Raw genomic sequence first — 25,576 nt, 5'->3', positions numbered from 1 at the left:
CAAAGTTGTCTCCTCATTCCAGTCTAGTCCTTTGTCAAGCTAAACTGCTTGGATGCTATCTCATCAACCCCTAACCTCCTGTACAAATCCTCTCTCCTATGTACACGACAAGGAGTGCAACAGCTTAAGTATCTCCCATGCAGAATTCAGCATGTGACAAGGACACGCAATCTATTGAACACTTAATTCTCCAGCATGTTTTCATGTGACTAAAATATTGAATGAGAAACCCATAGCCTGGCATACATAGTCCTCTCTGACCTGTTCCCTGTTGACCTCTCCAGTCTCATTCCCCACTAGAACCTCACTTGTACCATAACTCCCAACCAGACCATGGACAGTTTGTTGTTATGGGGGTATCTTCTACAACACCTGGTATAAAGGAAGTTCAAGGAGTGAATGGAAGTGGACTAGAACTCAGGAAAGTCTGCTTTACCAGCATAAATGAAGCAAGTGATACTCCTGTGCTCTTGCAGCCAACCTGGTTTATTTTCGAAATGGAGTATCTATCAGAAATGCACTATGCAAACTCTGCTGGAAGCCTCCAGTTACCTCAGGACCTTCCAGCTCACTGATTACAAGAAAATGCCTACCTGAACACTCTGCTCCCATGCTATCCAATCCAATCCCCTATTCTCTGACAGAATGAATGGTCTTACCTCATACTGCCTATTCCCAACTCTTTTGTTCTTTTTCATTTTTCGCGGACCCAAATGGGATCTCTGGTCTTACCTCATTTGGTGTTACTCTTGGAAGCCAGCCAAGACCCAGCCCCTTGCACTGATTCTCACCTCTGGATTCCTATCTCAATGCAATTTATACAGTCTGTTTCTTCATAAGGAACCAGGACTTGAAAGAGTGGGTAAGCTGCTAAACTTGGAGCTTTGAGGGCAGGGGTTGCTTCTTACCCATCTCCCAGGACAGTAATTACAGCTCAGTAAATGGAGAAGTCAGTTGGCTATCTAATGACTTGTTCAATAATTCCCTGGCAACAGGCACCTTGCTGAGCACATAGGTGGACAAATTATGAGTCTTATATATTATATGCCCAGCAAAATAACAGCTGCTCAATAAATGAGTCAAGGAATAAATGCTTCACAATGGATACTAGTCATACCACTGTTCCAATCCCTGCCCCACCACTTAGCAAGATGAGCTGCTTAACTGCTTTAAATGCTCTCCAAGATGGGTCCAGTGAGACTTGCCTTAGGGTTAGTGTGCAGACTAAAGGAGGTAATAGTTTAGAATAGCACCTGCCTCAGCTCCAAGACTATAAAATATTGGAGTTTTTGCCTTAAATACTTAAAAAGAAAAAACAAAAAATGTTGCCTTTAAGAACCCAAAATAATCCTGCCAGGAGAGCACTGTTAAAAGCTGCCTACCAGGACACCTGCAGCTACAAATGGAACTTAGGGGTGAAGCTCTAAGCCAAGCTGTAAAGAAGCACCCCAGTATTCACTGGACTCTTTAGAACTGCCTCCTTTTCAGAACCACCTCTGGCTTCTTGCCACACTTCAAAGATCCTTTCTACTCTGACAAAGCCACAGCCCCAACCAGTACAACTTGAGGAAAGGGATATGGCTCTCCCTCCCTCACTGTTGACACTGATTAGTAAAGTCAACTTTGCATTTTTATGGAGGCCTTTCAAAGCTTGTTGACAGCAGAGTGTGGTCTGGTTACTGTCAGGTCCAAAAAAGTGCTGAATCTCCAAGAATTCAGAAGTGCAACAGCACAATTGTACACGATTCAAAGAAAGTTCCTGCAGTCCCTGCTTCCTGTCTCAGATGCTTAGCACTTCAGTTTCCAAACTCTTCTCACAGATGCTACATCATTTGAGCTTCAAAACAGCCTGGGTCAGGTCAGAACAAGTACCCTAGGGAGCCCTAATTTAAAAAGAAGTTAACCTACTCAGGGGGCCAAGTAACTTACCCAGATTCTCAGCTGGACTAGATGGAAGGAGCATACAGAAGGGACACAAGATCAGAGAACAGATAGATGAGGGTGGCAGGATAGCTGTAGGGGCAGAAGCCATGGTAGACTGGAGAACAAACACCCATTCCAAGGTTCCTCTAAACCTTACCGTCGTGGCCCAGCTATTAATTCCTGATAGAGGCTAGAAATCTGGATCTTTAGGTAAAATCTTCCCAGTATCAAATTCCTTGCCTGTCTAACCAAAGCTTATGGACAAGACTACCAGTTTGTGACTTCTGCAACATTCCAGCCCAGGCAGTTCCCGTGAAAAAATGCCAAAGAGGCTACTGGCTGAATGACTACAAACTGTCCTGAGTTCACTCCAATTTTAAAAGCCTCTACCATTTTGTGACTTTGATGCCGACCTTCACCTCCACTCAGGCCTCCAGCAGCTGTGCCCTCTATCTTCCCATCAGTCCCTACTATCCCACTCTGAAAACCACCTCCTACTCTTCAATTTCTGCTCCACTGCTTCCACTAAGCCAGCCCCTGAACTTTGTGAACAGCTCCTGGGACCACACCCCTCCCACCCCTGCTGCCCTGTCCCACAGCCAGCCCAATAAAACCTTTCCCAGCACCTTCGGTCTTGCCCCTGCATTGCTGCTCACCAGTCCTCTGCCCCTACACTTGAGCTCAGTCACAGCAAACTGCATTCCCCTCACTGCAACATTTGCCACCAGGCATGAATGCCCTCTGTCCTCCATGCACTGCTCATTTAAACATGTCACTCACCTCAAATCCCCTACACTCCACATCCCCCATTAGTCATTTGGGTGAAAACTGAAGCTTGCAGGCCTAAATTGCCCAGTCGTCCACTCACTACATACAAGTAGACCACCTGGTATTTCCTGGTCCTAGCAAGAGAGCATAGAGCAGATTTCCTAGCAAGGGAACCGAACAGGCTACAGGTCCCACAAACTCAATACGCCACATCAGCATAACCTCAAATGGTGCAACTACGCTCACCCCACCCTCAACCAGCAGATTCAGCCCCTCATGTCTATTCACATTCCTGCCCTACAGTCTGTAGTTCCTTCAGTGGAGGGTTCTAACCACCCTCTCCAAAATATCATTCCTTCCTACAAACCTGATATGCCTTCTTATTGCCATGACTCTTGCTTTTTCCTGGATCCCTTTTCTACCCAACCAGCCAGGTTTCTCTGGAGCATCTCATCCACCGCCATGATTCTTAATAGCATTTGTAAGCTTGACTCCCAGATGGACCCACCTAAAGCATAAACCAATCAACTTCAGAGAATAAAATAGCATTCAAAATCCATAAGCCATCATGTCTCGGCCTTTTGGCTAAGATCAAGTGCAAAGTCCTTATATCCATTAATACCTTTTCCCCACGTCCCACTCTCTCAAGCACTCTAACTCATATTCTATACTCTCAAAAGGCACCTCAACTGACACAGTAACCCTAAAACAACTCCTCAAATCTCCAAACCCTACACAACTGACCAATAACCTACATACAGTGCAGGCCCTTAACTCCGATGCCTGAAAAGCCAACTGATAATCAGCATCTGGCTAAGAAAAAGTAGCACTACATAGCCCTCGATGTTTCATAGAAAGTATGCATAATCACATTTACCAAGCAATTACATCCAAATATTCATTACACTAGAACATTTTTCAAGTTCCCCACTCATAATAAAGCACTCACTTTTCCCAAACATAAACCTGCAATGCAAATAATTTTGACATCCTATTGAGGATAAATGAAAATGTGACCTAATTTTAATTTCTATTGAGACCAGCAAATAATCTTTTCAGTAACAAGTAGTGGGGCTCTATGAAGACCTAAAAAGAATTCCGATTTTAAGTGTCTCTTTCAGAGACTGAAACTACAGTAATGGCAAATATTAACACGAGCATCCAGACTGGTCCTATGTGCTCCCATGTTGCCCATACTCTATACCTGACATCTTTGTGCTATTAAAAAGGACCAACATCACCCTATCATACCAAGTTTGCAGTGAAAGCTTAATGGAACACATGACCTTGGGCGGCAATCTAAATCTGCTAAACAGCAGACTAATTACACTCTCAAACAACCAGACACATAAAAGTTATTAGTTTATTAATCCTCTCATGAAGAATCTGATCACCAGAGTCACTGACGAATCTTTACTCCTTCTGTGAATCAAAAAAAAAAAAAATTAGCAACTGCTGAACTGAACTTTAAAAATTAAAGTTCAAAGTCTTCGACAAACTCCAAAATTAATGACACTCATGCAAAACAAATATTAGTAACCAGGAATCATGTCAAGTTTAAACGATCACAACAATGTAAGCATCAATTAATAAAACAAACATCAAGTTAGGAATGAAAAATTAAATATTACTAAATTTTAAAAACAAAACCATGTCACAAATAGCATTTAAGATGCTAAAACTCTTGAGAACATTTGTAAATCTACTTCTAAATCTATTTCACATGCTCTACATTTAAATTACTGCATCAGTAAACCAAGAAGTCTAGTGATCTAAATGAAAAGCTTGAATTATACCTGTTGTCCAATCTCCAGCTCACTGAATCAGTGGCAGGGAAGGGAGAAAGGAGGGAAGAGGGAAAAGAAACAATATTCATTAATAGTCCCTTTTCAAACTTCAAAATAAAGTGCATATAAGTGCATGCAATCAAATACCTTCATATTGATCCTTTTGTTCTTTGCAATTGTATATAGAATACTTCAACACACTGATTTTTTATTTCTCCCAATTTTAAGACTACCTTGCCTGATTACCATGGTTCTTATACAAATAAAGCGATGTAACAGCTTCACAATAAAGAGATTATGGTAGTGCCAACTCAGGTAGCCACTGCCTATAGATGATGAAATAGGCATACCTGAGTCTTGGCCCCTCTGCTCTGCCCAGCATCACTATGCTGGGCACACTAGCACCACTGACAGACCTGTTAATCAGTCCAGGCTAAAATAAGTTAACCACAAAGGGAGAGCTCTAAATGATGGAGCAAGTCTTTTAAAACCTGTCTCAGTTCAATACGTTAAAAGCCACCATTCACAGCCAATAAAAGTAGTGTAAACTGGTATTTAAAAAGAGGCAGAATTTAGCTAAAGTAAAAATGCTTCAACAGTTCTTCAAATATAAGACTATTTATTCTCAATTTAAAATAACTTATTGCACCCAAAAGGTAGATCAAATATCTTAGCAAAACCTGAAATAAAAGTAACACTAATATGCTTAACTCCTTTTGAGACAAAAAAAAAATACGTGTGCTCCTTTACGCATTCATTTTCCAGACAGGTTTTCAGAGCAGTGCTAATGAAATGCATCAGTGCTACTTGAAATAGGAAGTGATGGCTCAGGTCCCCCACAGGTAGCCCCTCTGCACTTGTCACCTCCTAGTATTAATACATGAAGCCCAAGAGCTAAATAAAAAAAATGTTAAATATCTTTCAGATCTAAATAAGACAAACATTGATTTTTTTTGTAACCTCTAGGACTTCTGTCAACAGGTATAAGCCTCACAAACAGGGAGTGGCTCTAAGCAGCAAGTATTTCTTCGGGTGGTTTGTCATCATTATAACCCCATGGCACTGGGAAGTCAGTGTGATTAGAATTCTGGGCAGGCTAACCAGGTTTACTGACTGGCCTGGCAGAGTCATAGATAAAGGAAGCACACAGGGGCAGTGACCACTACTATTTCAAAACCCTACTACCCTAGCCCAGATCCAACCCCCTTTACTTACACGTTACTGGTTTAGGCTGCTTAAATATGCAAAAATGTATTTAAAATGGGTAGTGGACCATTCTGACCAAATATTTGTAGGGAAAACATATTTATCAAAGGCTTTAATGCGAATGTACAATTATATTGGAAATTTTTCAATTAAAAACTATCAGGTGAAGTTGGAGATCAATAAAAAAATAATAGAATAGTAAAGGAGATAGTAAAAGGTGGCTTAGAGTGGATGATCCCAGGACAGAGGCTTTGTCAGATTTCCTGGATCAGTTTATTATCAGAGCTGCCAGAGAATCAACCAGTCTCCAAGGTCCTCAAGGGAAAAGACTGCTTGTAACTGGATGAGAGGCCCTTCCCAGGACCCTTATTAACTAAAGCCATTTGCTGGGTATATAACTCTGGGACACAGCATTTCGCAAGTGTTGTTAAAAGGTGCCTACTTAGTAGGGAGGGTATCCACCTTTCTCCACTGGGTCACTTCATAATGTAACATGCATTTTTGAGCTTCCAAAGTGTGATTAAAAGTTTCTCTTTTGTTCATAATATACTACTTTAATACATAGCAGTGGTGTTATACTAGACCATACTATAGAATTGTCGTTCAAATGCCAACATGCAAAGCATCAAAGCAAACTCAGTGAAGGTGATGCATCCCCACATCGTGCTCACAATCTCAGTACCTGCTAGATACTTCATTTCTGATGAACAAGAAATCCAAGAAAGTAGAGGGAAAAGGCAAAAAAAAAATTCATAGAACACTTGATTATTTGTTAATTTAACAAACCAACACCTTAATTCCATTCAATTATTTGCAATTAGATAGGCAAAGCTGGTAAAAAGCTGCTTATCATTAAAATCATTTAAGTCTTGGCTAACTGGAGAGGAAAGCAATCTAGATTTCATATCAGCTGCCTCTCCAGCATGCCAAGAAAACATGGGCCACACTGATTCTACTGCTTCTTAAACCAGTTGTCCACTTTAAAGTAAGTTATGTCTCAGGGAACTAGATCTGCTCCCCCTTTAACTCCATGCCAATTAGCAGTAAAATGAAAACTATTCCTGATAGAGCTTGCAAGGCACCCCCACCAGGATCACTGAACCGATGTGGCCCGTGTTGTGCTAATCTGTGAGCTGTGGCAAAGCTACTGTGGGAGAAGCTACTCTACTGAGATGTTAAGATACTATATTACGTGGTTTCTCAAAACACGTTACCTTCTGTAATCCAGAAGAAGTGGGGAAAAAAGAAACATTAAGAAAGGTTATTAAAAAAAATAAAACTCCTACTTTCTAAAAACTAAAGACCTGCAGTTTACATTTCTGTATTTTCCTTGATAAACTGTACCTTTTTGCCAGCACCAACATTGGCCTTTGCAGTCCCTCTAACTTTCTTCATTCTGTTCTTGCGTTCCTTTCGCTGTTTTCTTGAGGTCTTTTTCTTCTCATAAAGGCCATGCTAAAGGAGAAAGAAATATATAGAGAGGTGACTTGCAAACATCAACTTATCATCACCCACTAATCTGGCAAGGAAATGAACCAGGCTGGAGCTCAAGAAATGCAGCTTCTCAAATCAAAACTTTTTAAGTACACTTAATAATGCTTGCTTAATACAGAAAGGATCATTAAATTAAGAAACTAATAATGCAGAAAGGATCATTAAATTAAGAAACTATGTATAGAACAACAGCACAGGTGAATGGTAAGATTAGAGAACTACTACTGTCCAGCCTTGATCCCCATTTTGGCTTCCCTTCAGGGTCTCTTCCATTTCATCTCAATCACTCCCAGCTGACAGAAAAGCCTTTACCAAGAGCTCTTTCCCCCAACCCCATTGGAGACTGTTATAATCTACTCATTTTCACTGTCTACTTTTGCACTTGCTAATATTCCTGTTGCCTAGAGGACTGCTTCCAAATCTTTACAAGGATCTCAGCTACAATGTCTCTTCCTCAGCAAGGCCTCCCAGACTACTCAATTTAAAGAGTGCAGCATCTACCACATCACCAAGATTTCAGTCACAGCTCTTTTATAAAAAGATTTACCTAATAGCAGAAAGAAGGGGTTAAAAGGAAACAAACATAAGTACTTCAAAGTTACAATCCATTTGCTAGTTTACTACCTAGATTGTAAGCTAGCAAACTTGTGTCCACTGCTGTAGTTCATTCTAGTGCCTGGAACTCAGGAAGTATCAAAAAACTTTCATGGTTGCTGGCTACCTTTGAGAGTTAAGTCCAAACTCAAACCTTTAGTAATAAGAATCTCACTTTATTTGGTGCCAACCTACGATTCTAAACTCATCCCTACTTCCAGCTCCTATCTCCACACACACTACTTTATCTGCCCTTCTAAACCCAGCTCAGATGCCACCTCCTCAAATGCTACAGACCCCACCTCTGAACTCCCATACTCTACCTGAGCCTTTATCAAAGAACCTTTTCTCTTTAAGAGTTCTTTAGGTCTATATGCTGTCCCTCCCCAGACTGCTTGCTCTAGCGCATTCCACTGCACCTACAATACAATGTTATTGAAAACGCTTTAGCAACTGATGAAAATGAGGATACCTACTCTTGCAAGTCTATGTTTGGGTTCGTTTTTCTTTGCATAGTCCAAGGAATCATAAATCATGCCAAAGCCGGTTGTCTTGCCACCACCAAAATGGGTTCGGAATCCAAATACAAAAATGACATCTGGTGTGGTCTTGTACATTTTGGCTAGTTTTTCCCGAATTTCTGTCTTAGGTACTGTTGCCTTTCCAGGATGAAGAACATCGATGACCTAAAAAGAAGTATCAAGTTTAGTATTTATTAAAATGAAACATCTTTAAAAGCAAAGAACAATTAATCAAACCTGGATGTACTCCTGTCTTACCATCTGTTTCCGTTGAAGTAGCCTATTGGTCATGAACTTCCTGGTCCGGATAGTTACTGTGTCATTCTGAAAATATAACACACAAGTTAATAAAACTACTCAACTTTTTCTTCGCCTTGCTGTGATTTTCCAAGATCTAGAACTGCACTGCCCAAATTAGTAGCCACTAACCATGCGAATAATTAAATAACATTTGAAATGCCAATTCTTAAGCTCCAGGAAGAGCCACATTTCAAATGTTCAAGAATCACATGGACTAGTAGCAAGAAAGCTTCAATAAAAAGAAAAAAGGCACAAAGTCCCATCTCCTCCTCACCCACAAGACACATCTCACACAAACTCAGTCCCAAGAAAATGCACTCAACAGCTTTGTGTAAAGCTTACTTCACTGTTATAGGAAAAACTCTGGACCATTGTTTCTCAACCTCTCAGCACTGCTTACCTCTTGGTCCAGAAAACTGTGTTATGGGAACTGTCCTAAGCATTTTAAGTAGGCCGTTTAGTAGAAACCTTGGCTTCTAACTACTAGCTGCTGGTAGTACCCCCACGACCCAGTTTTAACCAAAAATGTCATTAGGCTTTACCAACTGTCCCCTTTGAGGCAAAAATCACCCCCCATAAGAACCACTTCTCTGGAGCAAAATTGCGACTCACATGTCACTGCACTGTGTTTACAGCACCCTGCACAAATTTGACACAAACGTTGCACTAACTCCATGTGAACTACCCTTCCTGAATGTCCAACTCTACAGCCCATAAAACAGTATTCCTTCTGAATGGCCCAATAGCTCTCTCTCACACATTACTAAGTAATGTGAGCAATTTACCATGTTTACACTGACGAAAAAAGAAAAATTTCATCAAAAAGATGGAGAAGGGGAGGCTTTCATGGCATGGCAACGAACGGTTGCTAGATTTCAATTTGTTCGAAAAACCACACTAAGTCTACTTCAACAGTACTAAATTCTTTTAAGAAAAAGGATTAAAAAAAAAACGGCTCGCAAATGGAGGAAAATTAAAAGCTAGTGAACCTTTCGAATGACGGAGCCAACTAGTTACAAGGCAAGTCTCTTTCAGGGCCTCAGTTTCCCCACTGTCAAACAAGAAGATTCAGTCAGCTGACAACATTCTAGCTTACACGTGAGAATGGTTTCATTTACTGCAACTCGCCCGGGAGCTGCTGGCACCCTCTTCACCTCTTGGGCTGCCATCACCTGCAAACCACCTATCCCAAGTTGCGACTGCAACTGCGATATGTTTCACCCCACTCCACCCCAACCACTAGGCTTCACGAAGCCAACAAACACAGCAACCGCTCCCTCTGTCCCCAGGCCTTCGACTCTGAAACCCGGCGTGTCCGGATCAGCAGCGCAGTCTGGACGCCCAGCCAGCGGCTCCGGGAGCCTCGGAAACCGGCCTCTGTCAGACACGGCCAGAGATGAGCAACCAGGTTTCGTGCATCTATACCACAGACGGCAAGACCGGAGGACGAAGGATGGCTCGGATATGCAGCAGATGACTGCACCGGTCCGTGGAAACTCACCATGATGGCAGAAGGCCTTCAAGCAGCCAAGGAGGAAAAGAGAGCCACTCTTCGCCGGCCAATCATATCAATGCGTACGGAAGGACCCCGGGCGGTGCCGGCGTGGGGGCGTGGCCGCACTGCGAGGTCGACCACGCAAATGCCGGATTGAAAGTGCCTAAGGCCCCGCCTCATCGATCTTTGGCTACACCCGGGCTGGCCAATCCGGAGGCGGAACAGCTCCGGCCGACTAGATTTACGCAAGCACGTGTTCAATTTCAGTTCAATTTGTTACGTATCTGACTTGTGCATACTTAAAATTCCGATAAACCGAATTATGGTTTAAATTATCTCCTTCCGAGTTAGAGGTCCGTAAAGCTGGAAGGTTCCTTAGAAGGCCCTATTGATCGGTCTCCTCATTTTACAGCTAAAGAAGCTGCAGAAACCCTGACTCGAAACCTTTATTTCAAGTACACAAAACTGACCATTTTGATTTATTGCTAAGTATGATTTTTCTGATATTCTTTGTTGATTTTCTGATTAAAAATAAAAAACTTTTTAATTTATCTTTAATTCTTAATCCTTACCAAAAAAAAAAAAAATGAGCTTTTTATAAGCACTTGCTTTATCCAGAAATTAGGTTGTTCAAGGTGAAACATATATGTAAAGATAAAAAACATAATAAGAGTGCTTGTTCTAAGAAAGTCGTTAGGAAAGAACTCCCCAAAAGTTAGTGTGGACCACGGTGCAGGCTTTGAGGGCAGCTTTCATATATTCTTCAGAATAAGTGAATATTCATTGAATGATTGCTATGTGCCTGTTACATTCTAATTACATTTACCTTCATTATGCTATTTAACATTCCCACCAATAGGGTACCTATTACTTACCCCTTTTATAGATGGGGAAATATGACACAATGAGATTAAATAACTTTACCAAGGTCACAACTTTTCAGTGGTCGTACCTAGACTTCCATGGAGGCACTGTGAGTCCAGAGCCTTTAACCGTTTAACCTGTAGTCACTCATCAAATCTTGTTAGTATAGTATTGTCAACATTACTTCAAAATATATTAAGTGGTTAACTGCTGAAATAGGTCAGGAAAATCTGATTTGCTTTGCTCTTTGTGACGTTATGGTTTTACTAGTGGGGATCCATGGAGTCTAAAAATGAGATTGCATTCCTTCCAAAAATGCAAAGACCTTGAAACACTCTGTTGGGTTCTGTTTAGAATTTCTCACAAACAGTAAAGAAATTTCAGGTTTCTGTAGCACTGAGTCCTATGGTGGTGTGATTTCCTTGCTAGTCTCAAACACTAAGATGTCACACTAGGATCACCTCCCGTAGATTGTCGCAGACAGTAGGTGAGCAATTTATTTCAACACGTGAATGATCTCTTCCTATTCTCCCCTCATTCTGTTCCCCTAGTTCACCACTAGAGCTCACTTTTCACTCTAAACTGACATTTCAGCTTCTGTTTTTGTAATCAAAATATGAATTTAATTTTTTTTTTCAAAATACTTTGTGAACTGGAAGAGCATGTAATGTTTTCTGCCCTGTTTATTTCTTTTGTTGGTTGTCCAGATGGTGCCTTCTGTTCCTTGGGCGGGTTCATTTTAGCCTCCACCTTTTCTTAACACAATTGGAGGCTCTTAATTAAGATGGTATAAATGTCGATAAGAACGATTTTCCGCTTTATGCAATTTTTGGCTCTCTGGTTGTCTAAAACTCCTAGGCAATGTTTTGTAGTTGCTCTACAGGTGACATGACCTGGAGATACGGAACAGAAAGGAGATTTTGAAAATACGCGCAGGACTCGTTGCAGTTTGAAGGGGGTGCCGCTGGAAGGCGGTGTAGGGAGAACGCAAAAAGCTGAGCGCTGGAAGCCTCTCTTAACAGACGCGCCGGCGAGTAGCGGAAGAGGAAGCGACCACGTGAGGCGCTTTACGGTGGCCGAAAGGATCCCGCCGATGTGTTAGTAACCACTCCAGAAGTTACACTTGGAGGTGCGGGAGGGATTGTTTCTCTACCCCAGTGCCCCGAGTCTCGAGGAGGGTACTGCGGCAGCTGTCACCATGGTGAAGGAGCAGTTCCGGGAGACGGATGTGGCCAAAAAAATGTAAGATGAACAAGAATGGCCAAAGGGCGGAGAAATTAAGGGCAGAGGGGTCCGAGGTCAGGGGTCCTGGTTCTCGAAGGGTCAGAGACGAGGGTCAATTAAAAGGGGCAGGCCAGGGATAAGTGAAGGGTATGTGCAAAGGTCAGAATTATCAGGGTAGGTCAAAGAATATTAATCAGGCAGAGGGCATTTCAGCACCTAGGGGACTGAAGGCCATGGTGGTCCCTGGGCTTGGACGGAGAAGGCGGGATGTGGCGTGAGCCTTGGCGATGCGTACACCCTGGGCCGAAGCTCGAGTTCTCTCAGGATCAAACGATTATCCTTTTCTTGCCGCGAATCTTTGGCCACTGCAGCGTGGGGAGCAGTCTGGGGGGCAGGGACTTTCTAATTATGGTTATGCTACAAAGCACATGACAGGGAGGCAATATTGCTGACCAAAAGGATAGAGTGGCCAACTAGATAGCTGGTTCACTGGCACATGGTGGATAGCAGTCTTAGAAGTGAGGCTGCTATTTTGGGCCTTCTCTTTCAGAGCTTATTTATTAGGTCATGGCCTCTCCTCAGATCTCCCAGTAGAAAAATGAATTGACTCGTTCTTGCAGGAGACATTTCTGAAGAAGGTACTGTGTGTTAGGCCCAGTAACCTTAAAAGTACAACAGAAGAATAAGATCTTACTGCCTAGTCTGTTTGGAGAAGGTAGGTCAACTGTTGGGTATGACAAGTGCAAGGACAAGGATAGGCATAGGGGCTTCTGAGAGCACCGAATGGGAAAGGGGTTCAGGCAGAAGAAAGCAGACCAAACAGCCTTCCTCAAGGAGCATGTTAGAGGGAGATAGGGTAGGTGATAAGAAGGAAACAGGAGATTTGAACTTGTGTTCCAGAGTCATCTTGCAGGCAATGACGAAGGATTTTAATTAAGCAAGTGAGTGTCTTGATAACACTTCTTCTGAAAGATCTCTTGATTCTCTGAGGAACAGAACAAGAGAGTACTCTTGGAGGCCACTGCAGGGATCCAGGCAGGGGATAATAATGTCATGCACTAGAGTGGTAGAGTCATTGGAGAGAAGTGGGTATCAGGTGTTTAGAGTATAAAATTGGTAGGGATTAGGTAAGGGAGAATTGAGTTTGACACACAGAATTTCTTGTTTGAGCAGCTGTGTGAATGGATGCCATTCACTGGAATGGTTAATGTGTGTCTTACCTGGATGAATTCTCCCAGGTGGTCTCCTCATATTCACGTTGGACTCTCACACTCACTCCAATCCCCTGCCTGTATTCAGATGTAATCTGTTCTCACAAAGTAACCCAAGTAACTCTGTTAAGATGCAGGATAGATCCTTCACACTTCAGCTTAAAATCTTTTAGCAGCTTTACGTTGCACAGCATTTAAATTTCCTACCAAAGTTCTCAAGCCCTTTGTGACCTGGGCCCTGCACACCTCACTGATTTCGTCTTGTACTGTTAACTTTCTGTGCTCTAGTATACTGGTTTTATTTGGTTCCTTGAAAATGCCAAGCTTGTGCTGGCCCTAGGACCCTTGCCCTAGTTATGCTCTACTTCAAATGGTCACTCAGGATGGTGCGTGGCATATATATAGTAAACCCCCAAACTGGTGGGAAAAATCAATGAAGAAGCAGATGCAGGAGAAAGCATTGGGTTCTGTTTTAGATATGTTGAGTTTGAGGTACCTGTGGGATATCCAAGTGTAGCTGTCCAGAAGAGATGTCTATATAATCTCCAGCTGAGTAGAAGTTGCTAGCCTATAGATAGGGATTAGACAGATATCAACATATACTTGAGTAACACAATCACTCAGGAGGAATATGTGGCATGAAAAGAAAAGAGGATGAGGATTATAACCCTACATAGGGAGAGATGCTAACATTTTTTGGGATGGCAATTGAAGAAGAGTTCACAAAGACTACTTAAGAAGGAACAGCCAGAGTGATGAAGAAAACTCAAAGAGTGTATGGTGTCACCAAAGTGATGAGAAGAAGATATTCCAGGATAAACATTTCAGGGGGAGTTCACTGCCAATGCTACAGAGAGGTAAAATGAGACTATATTGGATTTAGTAGCAAGCAGGTGGACTTGGTGACCTTGGGGAGCACTATTTTATTTGATAGTGAGAATAGAAATGATTCCATCAGGAGGAAGGGATGCTTACCAAGGAAAAATGGGAGAAGTGTGAATATATTTAGTAACGTGGGAGCAAAGCCTGTAGAGAGCTGGAAGGACATAGTTGATTATGGCGGGACATGTGTAATCACCATTTTTGGTAAGTGGTTTTGATGTAATTGTTCTCCTGTTTCTTTCCATTCCAGAAGCCACATCTGTTTTGGAATGAAGTCGCCCGAGGAGATGCGTCAGCAGGCGCATATCCAGGTTGTGAGTAAGAACCTGTACAGCCAGGACAACAACCATGCCCCCTTGCTGTATGGGGTGCTTGATCATAGGATGGTAAGGCCTTGCCCCTTCCTAGCTCCATGTGTTTTGATTTGCCGATGAAATCAATGGTTATCAGATTGGTAGAAGCAAGGGTTCCTTTCCATCTCCCCTATTCCCCTGCATATCTCTGGGACTCCCACTTTTGGTCAGTCGGATGTGAATACACTTTAGCTTCCGAGGTGATTCTGATTCTGAGTCATCTGTCCACCTGTGAGGACTGGTTTCATTTTCCTGTCCAGTGGTCTCCATTGATTATTGGGTGTGCTTTTTCCCAAAGGGTACAAGTGAGAAGGATCGTCCTTGTGAAACCTGTGGAAAAAACTTGGCTGACTGTCTGGGCCACTATGGATACATTGACTTGGAACTGCCGTGTTTTCATGTGGGATACTTCAGAGCAGTTATAGGCATTTTACAGGTAAACATTTTTGTGTTCATTTCCCAGGCATGAACTTGGGAGTTTTCGAACAGGGGCATTGGCATGAGCTTAGGAATTGTAAGTGATGGGGGATACATCTAGGGAAAATTTTTATACTAAACACATAATACTTCATCTTGCAATAAATTAATTGCTTAAAGATTCTTTATTCCTTGATTTTTCTTGAGTAGGTAATAGACGTACATTGTAAAAAATAATTCAAGCAATACATAACAGCACAAAGAAAAAAATAAAAGCTAATAAAAATTCTCCCATCCATCTTGGACTGTGGCTAGAATTTGGTGAACATGAGCTGCCTCTTTGTGCATATCTTTATGTAGATCTGTGCATGTGGTCACTTTGATGTAGGACAGGGCAAATTCCCCTGTGTGGAGGGGCAACTCAAGCCCCACACTGAGAGAGAAGAGGGTTCTTTGCAGAGTATAAGAAAGAATTCAGATACACACCAAAGTTAGAGTCAAAAGGAAGATTTATTAGAAGGGGAAAAGCAGAGACAAGAAAAAGCAAGACAAAAAGCCTAGACAAGGAGATAAAAGTTTCTAGTGGGGAAATCCAGTTTATATATCAGTTTTTAGTTCCTTTGAGTTACAGTTTAAAGTCTTTGTTTACCCATTTTACTTTGATAATGGATATACAGTGAGGAAGGATAAGAGTATGTAGCATGAAAAAGTAGCTTGAAAGGCCAGCTGGCAGTTCCCAGCCTTTAATCTGTAGGTTCCCTATGGTTTTAGCCATAGGGAATGAATGATTTTATTTTGTGTAGGCTGCCACTTAAAGACTCTTTTTCTTGTTTTCCTGTCACAGTGTGGGGAAATGGATTGTTAGCAATCCCAGCAGAAACTTTCCTTTTTTTCTTCAGGTTTCCTTGTGATCTGGCTGCAAGGCTGATCAGTATATTGCAGTCTCAGAGTATAGTTTGATTTAACATTTTAGTTCTCTTGCCTCCTCCCTACATTAACTCAGTTCTGAGTTTCCTGGACAAGGGGTAGAGGTGGCATTTTAAAAAGAAAAGAAAAGATTTTTTTCATTCTCTTATTCTATTATCTATTTTGTTTAATGTTTAAAAGATGATCTGCAAAACCTGCTGCCACATCATGCTGTCCCAGGAGGAGAAGAAGCAGTTTCTGGATTATCTAAAGAGGCCTGGCCTGACCTACCTCCAGAAGCGAGGACTGAAGAAGAAAATTTCTGATAAGTGCCGAAAGAAAAACATCTGCCATCACTGTGGCGCTTTTAATGGTGAGTGGAGTGTATGAAAGGCTTAGTGCTATTCCTTTTCATTCTCTCTTTTCTGCTTAGCTTATTAGTTTTACAGAATGTTTCAAGAGTCAACTTTTTTCTTGCAAATTTAGGCATTAGAGCCTAGCAACTGATGCAGTGTTAGGAATTTCACCTCTTATCCCTCATTGCTGTAGCGGTTTCAGTAATTTCATTAACCAGACTGCAACCTCAGACCAGCTTTACCAAGAACCTAATTTTTTTAACCTTGACAAATAAATTCACTCTTATAGGTACTGTAAAGAAATGTGGATTACTGAAGATAATTCATGAGAAATACAAAACCAACAAAAAAGTGGTGGATCCTATGGTATCAAATTTCCTTCAGTCTTTTGAGACTGCCATTGAGCATAACAAAGAAGTGGAGCCCCTGCTGGGAAGGGCACAGGTGAGTCTGATATGCATGCCTGCCCTCTCCTGCCCCGCCCTACACACCCCCAGGTCTAACACACACACTCTGTTCCTGCCCTTTCTGATATACACACCTTCCATAAGAAGTCCATTTAAGTTAGATCTCCAGGAATATTTCATGTGACAGGTATTTAGCACTGAGTTTAATATGGACTGGCCTTGTAACAGATTTTTAATCGTACAGGTAATGTGTTAACATTTCTATTGTAAAAGATTGTAAAATTATAGCTGTGTAGAATATAAACTGAAAGACCATTTCTCCCTTGGATAATGAGACAGAAGAAATTGTAGGCAATTCCCATTACTTTCATTGGCACAAACTTAACCAATAGAATTTTATGAAGTTGCTTGTATTGCCTTATTCTGAATTTGATTTGTACTTAATTCTCATAGTACTGTCTAGAACCAATAATATTCGAAACTAACAAATTAGTTAAGTGGCTACTGAGTACCAAACTCTATGAGACCTATGGGGAAGCATCAGGAGCTGCAAGACCATCTGCTCACAAGGATCCACGGTTTAGATATCAGTAGCCATTAACCTGTAACTCATAAGGCAGAGTGCTGGCACACGAATGGCAAAGACAGTTCAGTGGGAAATCAAGAGGAAGGTGTCACTTTGGATTTGGTTAGGGAAGCCTGCAAAGATGTGATTTGATCTGGGCCTTAAACATGGGTAGAGTTTAAAGAGTCAAGGGCAGCAAGCTTGGCAAGTTCAGGTGACAGTGCCTAGGCTCATTCTGAAGCTTAGGCTTTGTTTGAAAGACCAAAGAGTGCTAATAAAAGCACCTTGCATTTGGTGACTGCTATTACACATATGCACTGTTTCAAGTTCTTAACATGGATTGCCTCACGTTTAGTCCTCATAACATCCCTAGAGACAGCATTGCCTAAGATGATGGAACAGGAATTCTAGCCAGCACAACTGACGTGCAGGCCTATGCTGTAGAAAAGACAAACAACTGAGACCACACTGTAGAGGGCAGCCTGCTCTGGGCAGTGTGGAGCTGTTGAAGGTTTTGAGCAGGAAAGGGACATGATGAATAATAAATGGTGAAATTCTGGAAAAGCCTGACTGCCCACTGCAAGACACCATTACAGAAGTGAAGAGGCAGGCCATGGAGTGCAGGGGAGAAAAAAGAGTCAAATCTGACAAAGGACTGTCATATTCAGAATGTGGGAAGCAGTTTTTACAATTTAGTAAAAAGAAAAAACCCAAGTTTTAAAAGTGGGAGCTAGACTTGAATTGGCACTTCACAAATGGTCAATAAGTAAGTGAAAAATTGCTCATTGTTATTAGTCAACAGGAAAATGCTAATTGATCCTCCCTCTCCCCCACTCCCTGTCCAGCAGAAAAATTAAAATGTAAAAAAACTGAAAACCAAATGCTGGCAAAGATTTGGAGCAACCGGTGCTCATATATTGATGGTAACAATATAAACTATCACACCGCTCTGAACAACAGTTTGGCAATTTTTTATAAAGTTAAACCTACACTTACTATGTGATCTAACAGTTTTACTCTTAGGTATATACTCAAGAGGAGTAGGTGCATAAAATATTTGTATAAGAATGTTCATTGCATATTTATTAATAAAACCAAAATTGAAAACAGCCCAGATACTTGTCAGCAGAAGAGTAAACGATGGTCATAGATCCACACAATGGAAGACTACCCTGCAATGAAAGAAATGAACTGATACACACAGCCTGGCTGACTCTGAGAATCCTGCTGAGAGAAAGTAGCTTTATACAAAAGGGTACAAAGCATATGATTCCACTGAGATCAAGTCCAAGAACAGGCTGGACTGATCTGTTGTAATAGACAGCAGGATAGCCATTACCCCTGGGCTGAGAGCTTGATACTGACTGGAAAAGAGGCATCAGGGTACTTTTTGGGGAGATGGAAATACTCTCTATCTTGATCTAAATGGTGTATACGTGTAAAAATTTATCAAACTCTTTAAGATGTGTACAATTTACTATTTATAAATTATGCTTTGATTAGGAGGGGGAAAAAGGATAGGGATAACAGACCCTGAACCTGGGTAATGATAGTGGAGCCAGAGGCCAGAGTCTTTGTATACAGTAAGAATAGATAAGAACTGATGACCAACACTGTGGAGTTGTACATGAGAGGGAGTAACCAGAGGTGAGCAAGTGCTCGTGCATGGGCATCAGGAAAATAATAGTTCCTTGTCCTACAGTGTGAAAGTGGGGCACACTCCAGGCTGGTGACCATGTAGAAAGCTATCAAAAGCCTGGCAAGCAGTCTTGGTCAGTGAGTATGAGGGTTCCCAGGCTTTCTTGGGTGCAGCTTACTTGCAGTCTCCCTTGCACTCATTCTGCTGCTCTCAAATCAGCCTCCTTGACATCCCACCAGCACTTTGCCCTACTGGCTCTCTGCCTGGAACCTGCAACCACTGTCCTTGCTTGACAAGGACTACTCTGACACTCTTCACAGTAGCAGTGATTCTCCTCTAGGCCCCGAGAGGCATCTTGTTTGGGAAAGTCTCCTAGATGACCTGGCCCAGGAGGTAACCCCCTTCCATTTAAGAGTCACTTGTCTAGCACATCAAGCTGGACTCTCAGGCATGCCCCCACTGCCACCACACCCCACCCCACTTTACCTAGGTTGACACCGTAGAGGTGGTTTAGGGTAGTGGTTAAGAGCTTTGGCTTTGGGGTCAGACAGACCTGAGATTAGAGCCCTGCTCTACCACTTGTTCTGTGACCTTAGACATGTGATCCAACCTGAAACTCAATTTGCTGAACTAAAACAGGGATTACAGGAGTGTCTGTTTTAGGGCTTTTTGTGAAGATTAAGAGATGAATTCCAGATCCAGTGCTTACCACAGTACCTGGCACATAGCAAGTGCTTAGAGCATATTGCCCAATTGCAGTAGTAATCATCACTGCTACTGACATTCCTATAAAAAGAATCATGATAAATATAGATGAGATTTCCTCCTACCTTTGCTGTGTTCTCAGACTCATAGTGTCCCTTCAGCATTCTCTCCAGTCTGGACCCCCTTTGAGATCTCAGCCTTTCCCTCAACCATATGTATGTTTTCTGTGCTCCATATAACATTTGTGCTCTGTCTTGTACTTTTTGCTGGTTTCTTCTACTTAAGCTTGGTCCATAATAATATCCATTTTTCTGAGGTCCTCTTTGGTGCCCGTCATAGTGCTTAAAGCAGTGGCAGGTCTTCCAAGATCATCAGCTCATCCTGGTTCATTTAATTTTCAGGAATGTAGAACCCTTTATGGGTAGCATAGTATGATTGAGTTGGAAGAGATCCAAGAGCAGAGGTTCTTGACCCATTTAGGAATTAGACAGAACTTCTGGACTCTATCACTAGAAGACGAATGTATATCTACTCTCAACTTTAATACAAATCCAGAGGTGGCAGACCTGCACACAAGAGTCCCTCCGTAGAGGACATCAGTCCTGTCTTCCTACCAGGTAGAGATGCCTTCCTATCCCTGGGAGACTGAGTGACAGGCTGCCCTGGCTGACATCCTTCCAGCCACATTCCCTTACTACCACTCAAAGCAGCCCACCTTCCATTGCTACAGAGCTAGCCATTAGGATGTTCAGCCCTATACAAAACTGATCCCTTTTCTACTATCTCACCATTGGTCCCTAATTTTTGTTTCCTAGTTCATAAGAGAATAAGTCAGCAGCCTCCTCCAGGTGCCTCTTGGGAGGCAGTTGTTATATCGCTCTTGGAGTAGCTGCTCTTGCTAAGAAATGGTTTCTAGACTCTTACCAGTCCTGTCCTTTTGGAGGCCTTCAGTTCCATGATGTTCTCGTCTAGTACTGACTGGTACTGCAGATGATGTCTGGCTTCATCCTCTTCCTAGAATTCTATGAACAGTTTTAGATTTTCTCCCTGACTGCTTCAGGAGATAGTCGAGGTGCCCATTGGTGGGAGACAGGGAAACCGAAAAAGGGAATTCTTCTCTGGGCAAGGACACAGACTAGAAAACCTTCCTTCTCCTCAAATTCACTGCCATCTCTAGGACAACTACAGAAACTTTGTCTTGTGATGGTGTTCTGACAGCAGTAGCTGTTCAGACATTTCTCTTTTTTACCAATAATTTTTTATTAGTTTCAGGTATACAGTACATTTGGTTAGACATTTATATAGTTTGTAGAACAATCCCCCAATTGCTCCTTCTCCTCTGTTTTCCACCTCGCCATTACATTAATGCTAACTGCATTCCCTATGCTGTGCTCCCCATCCCTGTAACCGTCTATCAACTACTGGTTTGTACTTCTTTAACTCTTCACCCCATTCTCTCAGCCCCCCAATCCCCAATTCCCTCTGTCACCAAATTGTCCTCTATATTCGTGAATCAGTTTTTGATTAGTTTATTCTTTTTGTTCCTTAGATTCTGCGTGTAAGTGAAATCATATGGTATTTATCTTTCTGACTCATTTCACTCAGCAAAATAACCTCTAGGTCCATCCATGTCATTGCAAATGGTAGGATTTCATTTTTTTTAATTTAATTTTATTTTTTTAATTGAAGAAATGATTTAAATTTCCTTCCCCCTTCCCCGCTACCCTCTGGTAACCACTAGTCTATTGTCCATGTCCATGAGTCTCTGTTTATTTGTCCTGTTCATTTGTTGCTTTTAGGTTTATATTCCATATGTAAGCGAAATCATGTGCTTTTCAACTTTTTCTGTCTGGCTTCGCTTAGCATGATTATCTCAAGGTCCATTCATGTTGTCGCAAATGGCAGCAAATGGTATCTCTTCTTATGGCTGAGTAATATTCTGTTGTATATATGTACCGTAGCTTCTTTATCCAATCATCTGTTGATGGGCATTTAGGTTGTTTCCACATCTTGGCTATTGTAAATCGCACTGCCATGAATATTGGGGTGCATAGAGCTTTACGAATTATTGCTTGGTTTTCTTTGGATAAATACTCCGAAGTACAATTGCTGGGTCAAAAATTACATCCATTTTTAATTTTTTGAGAAACCTCCAGACTATTTTCCATAGCAGTTGTACCAATTTTCAATCCCACCAACAATGTATGAGGGTTCCCTTTTGTCCACATTCTGACCAACACTTATTTTTGATTTATTGATGATAGCCATTCTGACAGATGTCAGGTGATATCTCATTGTGGTTTTACTTTACATTTCTCTGATGAATAGTGATCTTGAGCATCTTTTAATATGTGTATTGGCCATGTGTATTTCCTCTTTGGAGAAGTATCCATTTTTTAATTGGATTTTTTGTTTTGTTGAGTTGTCTGAGTATATATTTTGGATATTAATTTCTTATCAGGTGTTTCATTAGCAAATATCTTCTCCCAATCAGTTGGTTGTCTTTTTGTTTTGTTGATGGTTCCCTTTGCTATACAAAAACTTTTTAGTTTGATGTAGTCCCATTTGTTTATTTTTTCTTTTGCTTACCTTGCTTGGGGAGACATAGCCAAAAAGTAATTACTGTTAGTAATATCAGAGAGTTTCTTGCCTATGTTTTCTTCTAGAAGTTTTATGGTTTCAGGTCTTATATTTAAGTCTTTAATCTATTTTGAGTCTATTCTTGTATATAGTATAAGAAAATGGTCCAGTTTCTTTTTTTTTTTTTTGGTATGTATTCACTACCAACACCATTTATTGAAGAGACTGTCTTTACCCCACTGTATATTCTTATCTCCTCTGTCATACATTAAGTGAGCATATAGGTGTGGATTTATTTCTAGGCTCTCTATGCTGTTCTGTTGATCAATGTATCTGTTTTTATGCCGGTATCATGCTGTTTTGATTACTGTAGCCTTGTAATATAGTTTGACATCAGATAGTACGATACCTCCAACTTTGTTCTTCTTTCTCAAGAGTGCTGTGGTTATTTGGAATCTTTTATGGTTCCATATAAATTTTAGTATTATTTGTTCTAGCTCTCTGAAAAATGCCATTGATATTTTGATAGGGATTGCATTGCATCTATAGATTGCTTTGGGTAGTTTGGCCATTTTAATGATGTTGATTCTTCCTACCCCAGACATTTCTTTCTTAACTTTGTTCTCCTTCTCATTAAGTTATACATGGCAAATTCTGCTTTTAGCATATATTCTCAGTTACACAACCTTTGATCCCAAGAAAATTTAATAAGCAGCAATAAGACACAAGCTGACCATTCTTACTTTTGCTCTTTGAATGTCTCCAATAATTTTCATAGTTTTTATATTATGAGTAAGTTGTTACAGCATAGCACTTCCATTACATGAAGTCAGCACAAAGCCAATATAAGTCACTACACAAAATTTAAATTTAAAAATAGAAACAAAGCAATGATAATCCTACTCACCTAAAAACAGTACTGTTTAAACCTTGGTAAACTCTTCCATTTTCTCTTTTCTATATAGATGTACATCCCTACAATGAAATCATATCATACACATGCTTATTTTATTTACCAATATTTTGTGAACACCTTTCATGGCAATAGCTACGTTTCTAGTTTTTTGTTTTTTGGTTTTTTTTAATGGCTTTGTAGTTTTGCATGTATGGATATATACCATGATTTCATATAAACCGTAACCTATCAGGCTGTTTCCAACTTCACTACTAAGAACAGTTTTAGTGAACATCCTTGTAGCAGAATCTTGTGTTAATTCCTAAAGTCATACCCTTTGAAATAATTACGAGAAGCGGAATTATTGGCTTAAAGAATGGGAATAAAAGTCATGCACGTTTTTAGGAATAGCATATTAACAAAAATCTCTGCCATCATTTACACTTATTTTAAGTGGTAAATATGCCCAAGCTATGGAAAATTGACATATGTTTCTTTTCTACCCTTTCCATAGGAAAACTTGAATCCCTTAGTAGTTCTGAATTTATTTAAGCGAATTCCAGCTGAAGATGTCCCTTTACTTCTGATGAACCCAGAAGCTGGAAAGCCCTCTGATTTGATTCTCACACGACTTTTAGTGCCTCCCTTGTGTATCAGACCCTCTGTCGTGAGCGATTTGAAGTCTGGTACCAATGAAGATGATCTAACAATGAAATTGACAGAAATTATTTTCCTAAATGATGTCATTAAAAAGGTCAGTGCTTCTCATTAGCATTTCCGAGCTGTAAGTTTCAGAGTATATCTATGGAAACAGTTGTGATAAAGAAAGTCAAATTGACAGGCTTGTTCCTGTTCATTCTTTGCTCATTTTTAGCATCGGATATCAGGAGCTAAGACCCAGATGATCATGGAAGACTGGGACTTCCTGCAGCTGCAGTGTGCCCTCTACATCAACAGCGAGCTCTCAGGCATTCCCCTCAACATGGCACCTAAGAAATGGACCAGGGGTTTTGTCCAGCGCCTGAAGGGAAAACAGGGTCTGTTGCCAACAAAATTCAGGAGATAATCTACCGCTTTGGTTTTGATTTTGCTTTTTTGTTTTGTTTATTTATTTATTTATTTTGTTTTGTTTTGTTTTGTTTTTAATGTATGTCTAGCTTCTGTAGTTGGAGATCACAGATTTTCCTTTGTCTTTCTACTCAAGTTACCCCCAAACAGCACACCTTGTGCTATGATATATTTTTATTTATTTAGGTCGATTTAGAGGCAATCTCTCAGGAAAGAGGGTAGATTTTTCTGGCAGAACAGTCATCTCACCTGACCCTAACCTCCGGATTGATGAGGTAGCTGTGCCAGTTCACGTGGCCAAAATTCTGACTTTTCCTGAGAAGGTAAGTACCATTTCGCCACTTAATTCTTTTGCCTTGAATCCTGGCTTTTACATTATATTTTGAGATTCCAAACAACAGACAGTGGAAAATACCCAGTAACCCACTCCACCCTCAGTTTAGTGTGTGTGAGTATGTGAATCTTTCCAGTTCGTTTCATACATGTATTACCATATATGATATTTACAACATATACAGTCACAACCGTGTCTGGTTTTAGGTGTATATTCTCATAGATACATTAAATATACCGTTCTGCAACTTTTTTTCCAAGTAATATTATCTTTGATATATTTTGGTGTTGGTTCATACCTCATGATTTAAAGTAACTAAATGATAAACAGCACACCTAGTTAATTTTGTTGGAATCGATTTTTGTTTTTAAAATCTTAGAATCACTGAGTCAAAGCCTTTAAATAATTTGAGGCTATTGATGCATAACCACAAAATTACAAATCTTTACACTCAGTTCACACTTGTGAGGATATAAAATGGTATTATAATACTTTCTGTTTTTAACTGATATGTACAGGCCTGTTACAGGAGAATATTGATTGGCTTGGCTCTTGAGAGTCATAATTGGTTCAGATCATAGATGCTTCTGGTAAAACTTGTGTAAATGCCTTTGAATTACTAATGATCCACAGTTTCCTTCTCTGAGTTGGTGTTCCATGAGACTGTTGTCCAAAAGGTTGCAGGACATAGCAATGGAGACTAGTGCCTACTGTGCTGATGTCACAGATTTTAAACCTTATAAGCTCATGGTGAATCATTATATATGACATTGTCACCTGTGTTTAGGATCCCAGTATGTGCCGGAAGGTCCCTACGGATCAGTCCAGCCCACTTATTTAACTAATATGGATATCAAGGCCAGTGAAGGACTTGGCCATGTAACCCAGCAAGTGAGTGACCACATCCAGACTGTATCTTGGGCTCCTGCGTGTCAGTCATTGTCATTACACTCAAGACCCTAGGCACGGTGCCTAGGGCTCTTCCTCTCCTCCTCCTAGAATCACACAAGAAAGTCAGGATTGAGACACAGTTCAGTATAGTGTACTAGCTTATAGAAACCTAACAGTATCATTGTTTTTTA

General features: G+C 40.9%; 2 protein-coding genes across 8 annotated transcripts in view; one reads left to right on the top strand and one right to left on the bottom strand.

Moving 5' to 3' along the window:
• Positions 1-4,036: 4,036 nt before the first annotated feature.
• On the bottom strand, positions 4,037-10,243 carry RPS24 (ribosomal protein S24). Of its 7 annotated transcripts, none has more exons than XM_039872209.1 (7): positions 10,095-10,243; positions 8,552-8,617; positions 8,249-8,458; positions 7,029-7,139; positions 6,899-6,901; positions 4,488-4,509; positions 4,037-4,113 (listed from the first exon to the last, which is right to left on the bottom strand). In XM_039872209.1, exons 1-6 carry the CDS (start codon positions 10,095-10,097, stop codon positions 4,507-4,509), a joined length of 396 nt encoding a protein of 131 aa, XP_039728143.1. In that variant the 5' UTR covers positions 10,098-10,243; the 3' UTR covers positions 4,037-4,113; positions 4,488-4,506. The 7 variants fall into 7 exon arrangements, with proteins under 7 accessions (XP_039728143.1, XP_039728144.1, XP_039728140.1 ...); XM_039872210.1 differs by lacking the exon at positions 6,899-6,901 and adding an exon at positions 6,367-6,384; XM_039872206.1 differs by lacking the exon at positions 4,488-4,509.
• Positions 10,244-11,999: 1,756 nt separating this feature from the next.
• POLR3A (RNA polymerase III subunit A) overlaps positions 12,000-25,576 on the top strand; it is a 47,108-nt gene continuing 33,531 nt past the window's right edge. Inside the window, 8 exon segments of the mRNA XM_039872213.1 lie at positions 12,000-12,194; positions 14,520-14,655; positions 14,921-15,058; positions 16,147-16,318; positions 16,591-16,745; positions 23,607-23,846; positions 23,967-24,129; positions 24,347-24,483. Coding sequence (XP_039728147.1) covers positions 12,151-12,194; positions 14,520-14,655; positions 14,921-15,058; positions 16,147-16,318; positions 16,591-16,745; positions 23,607-23,846; positions 23,967-24,129; positions 24,347-24,483 — 1,185 coding nt within the window. The 5' untranslated portion in view covers positions 12,000-12,150.

This window comes from Pteropus medius, unplaced genomic scaffold (assembly GCF_902729225.1).
Source record: "Pteropus medius unplaced genomic scaffold, Ma_sr-lr_union100, whole genome shotgun sequence".
Taxonomy (NCBI): Eukaryota; Metazoa; Chordata; class Mammalia; order Chiroptera; family Pteropodidae; genus Pteropus; species Pteropus medius.
The sequence above is the reverse complement of the archived record's forward strand: the minus strand, read 5'-3'. Positions and strand labels throughout refer to the sequence as shown.

What these genes read in the sequence shown, in the direction of transcription:
- RPS24 (XM_039872206.1), bottom strand. An exon ending in TACTTCAACGGAAACAGATG is followed by an intron (nt 8,459 to 8,551) that starts GTAAGACAGGAG and finishes ACTTCTTTTTAG; the next exon opens with GTCATCGATGTTCTTCATCC. An exon ending in CCAAACATAGACTTGCAAGA is followed by an intron (nt 7,140 to 8,248) that starts GTAGGTATCCTC and finishes TTTCTCCTTTAG; the next exon opens with CATGGCCTTTATGAGAAGAA.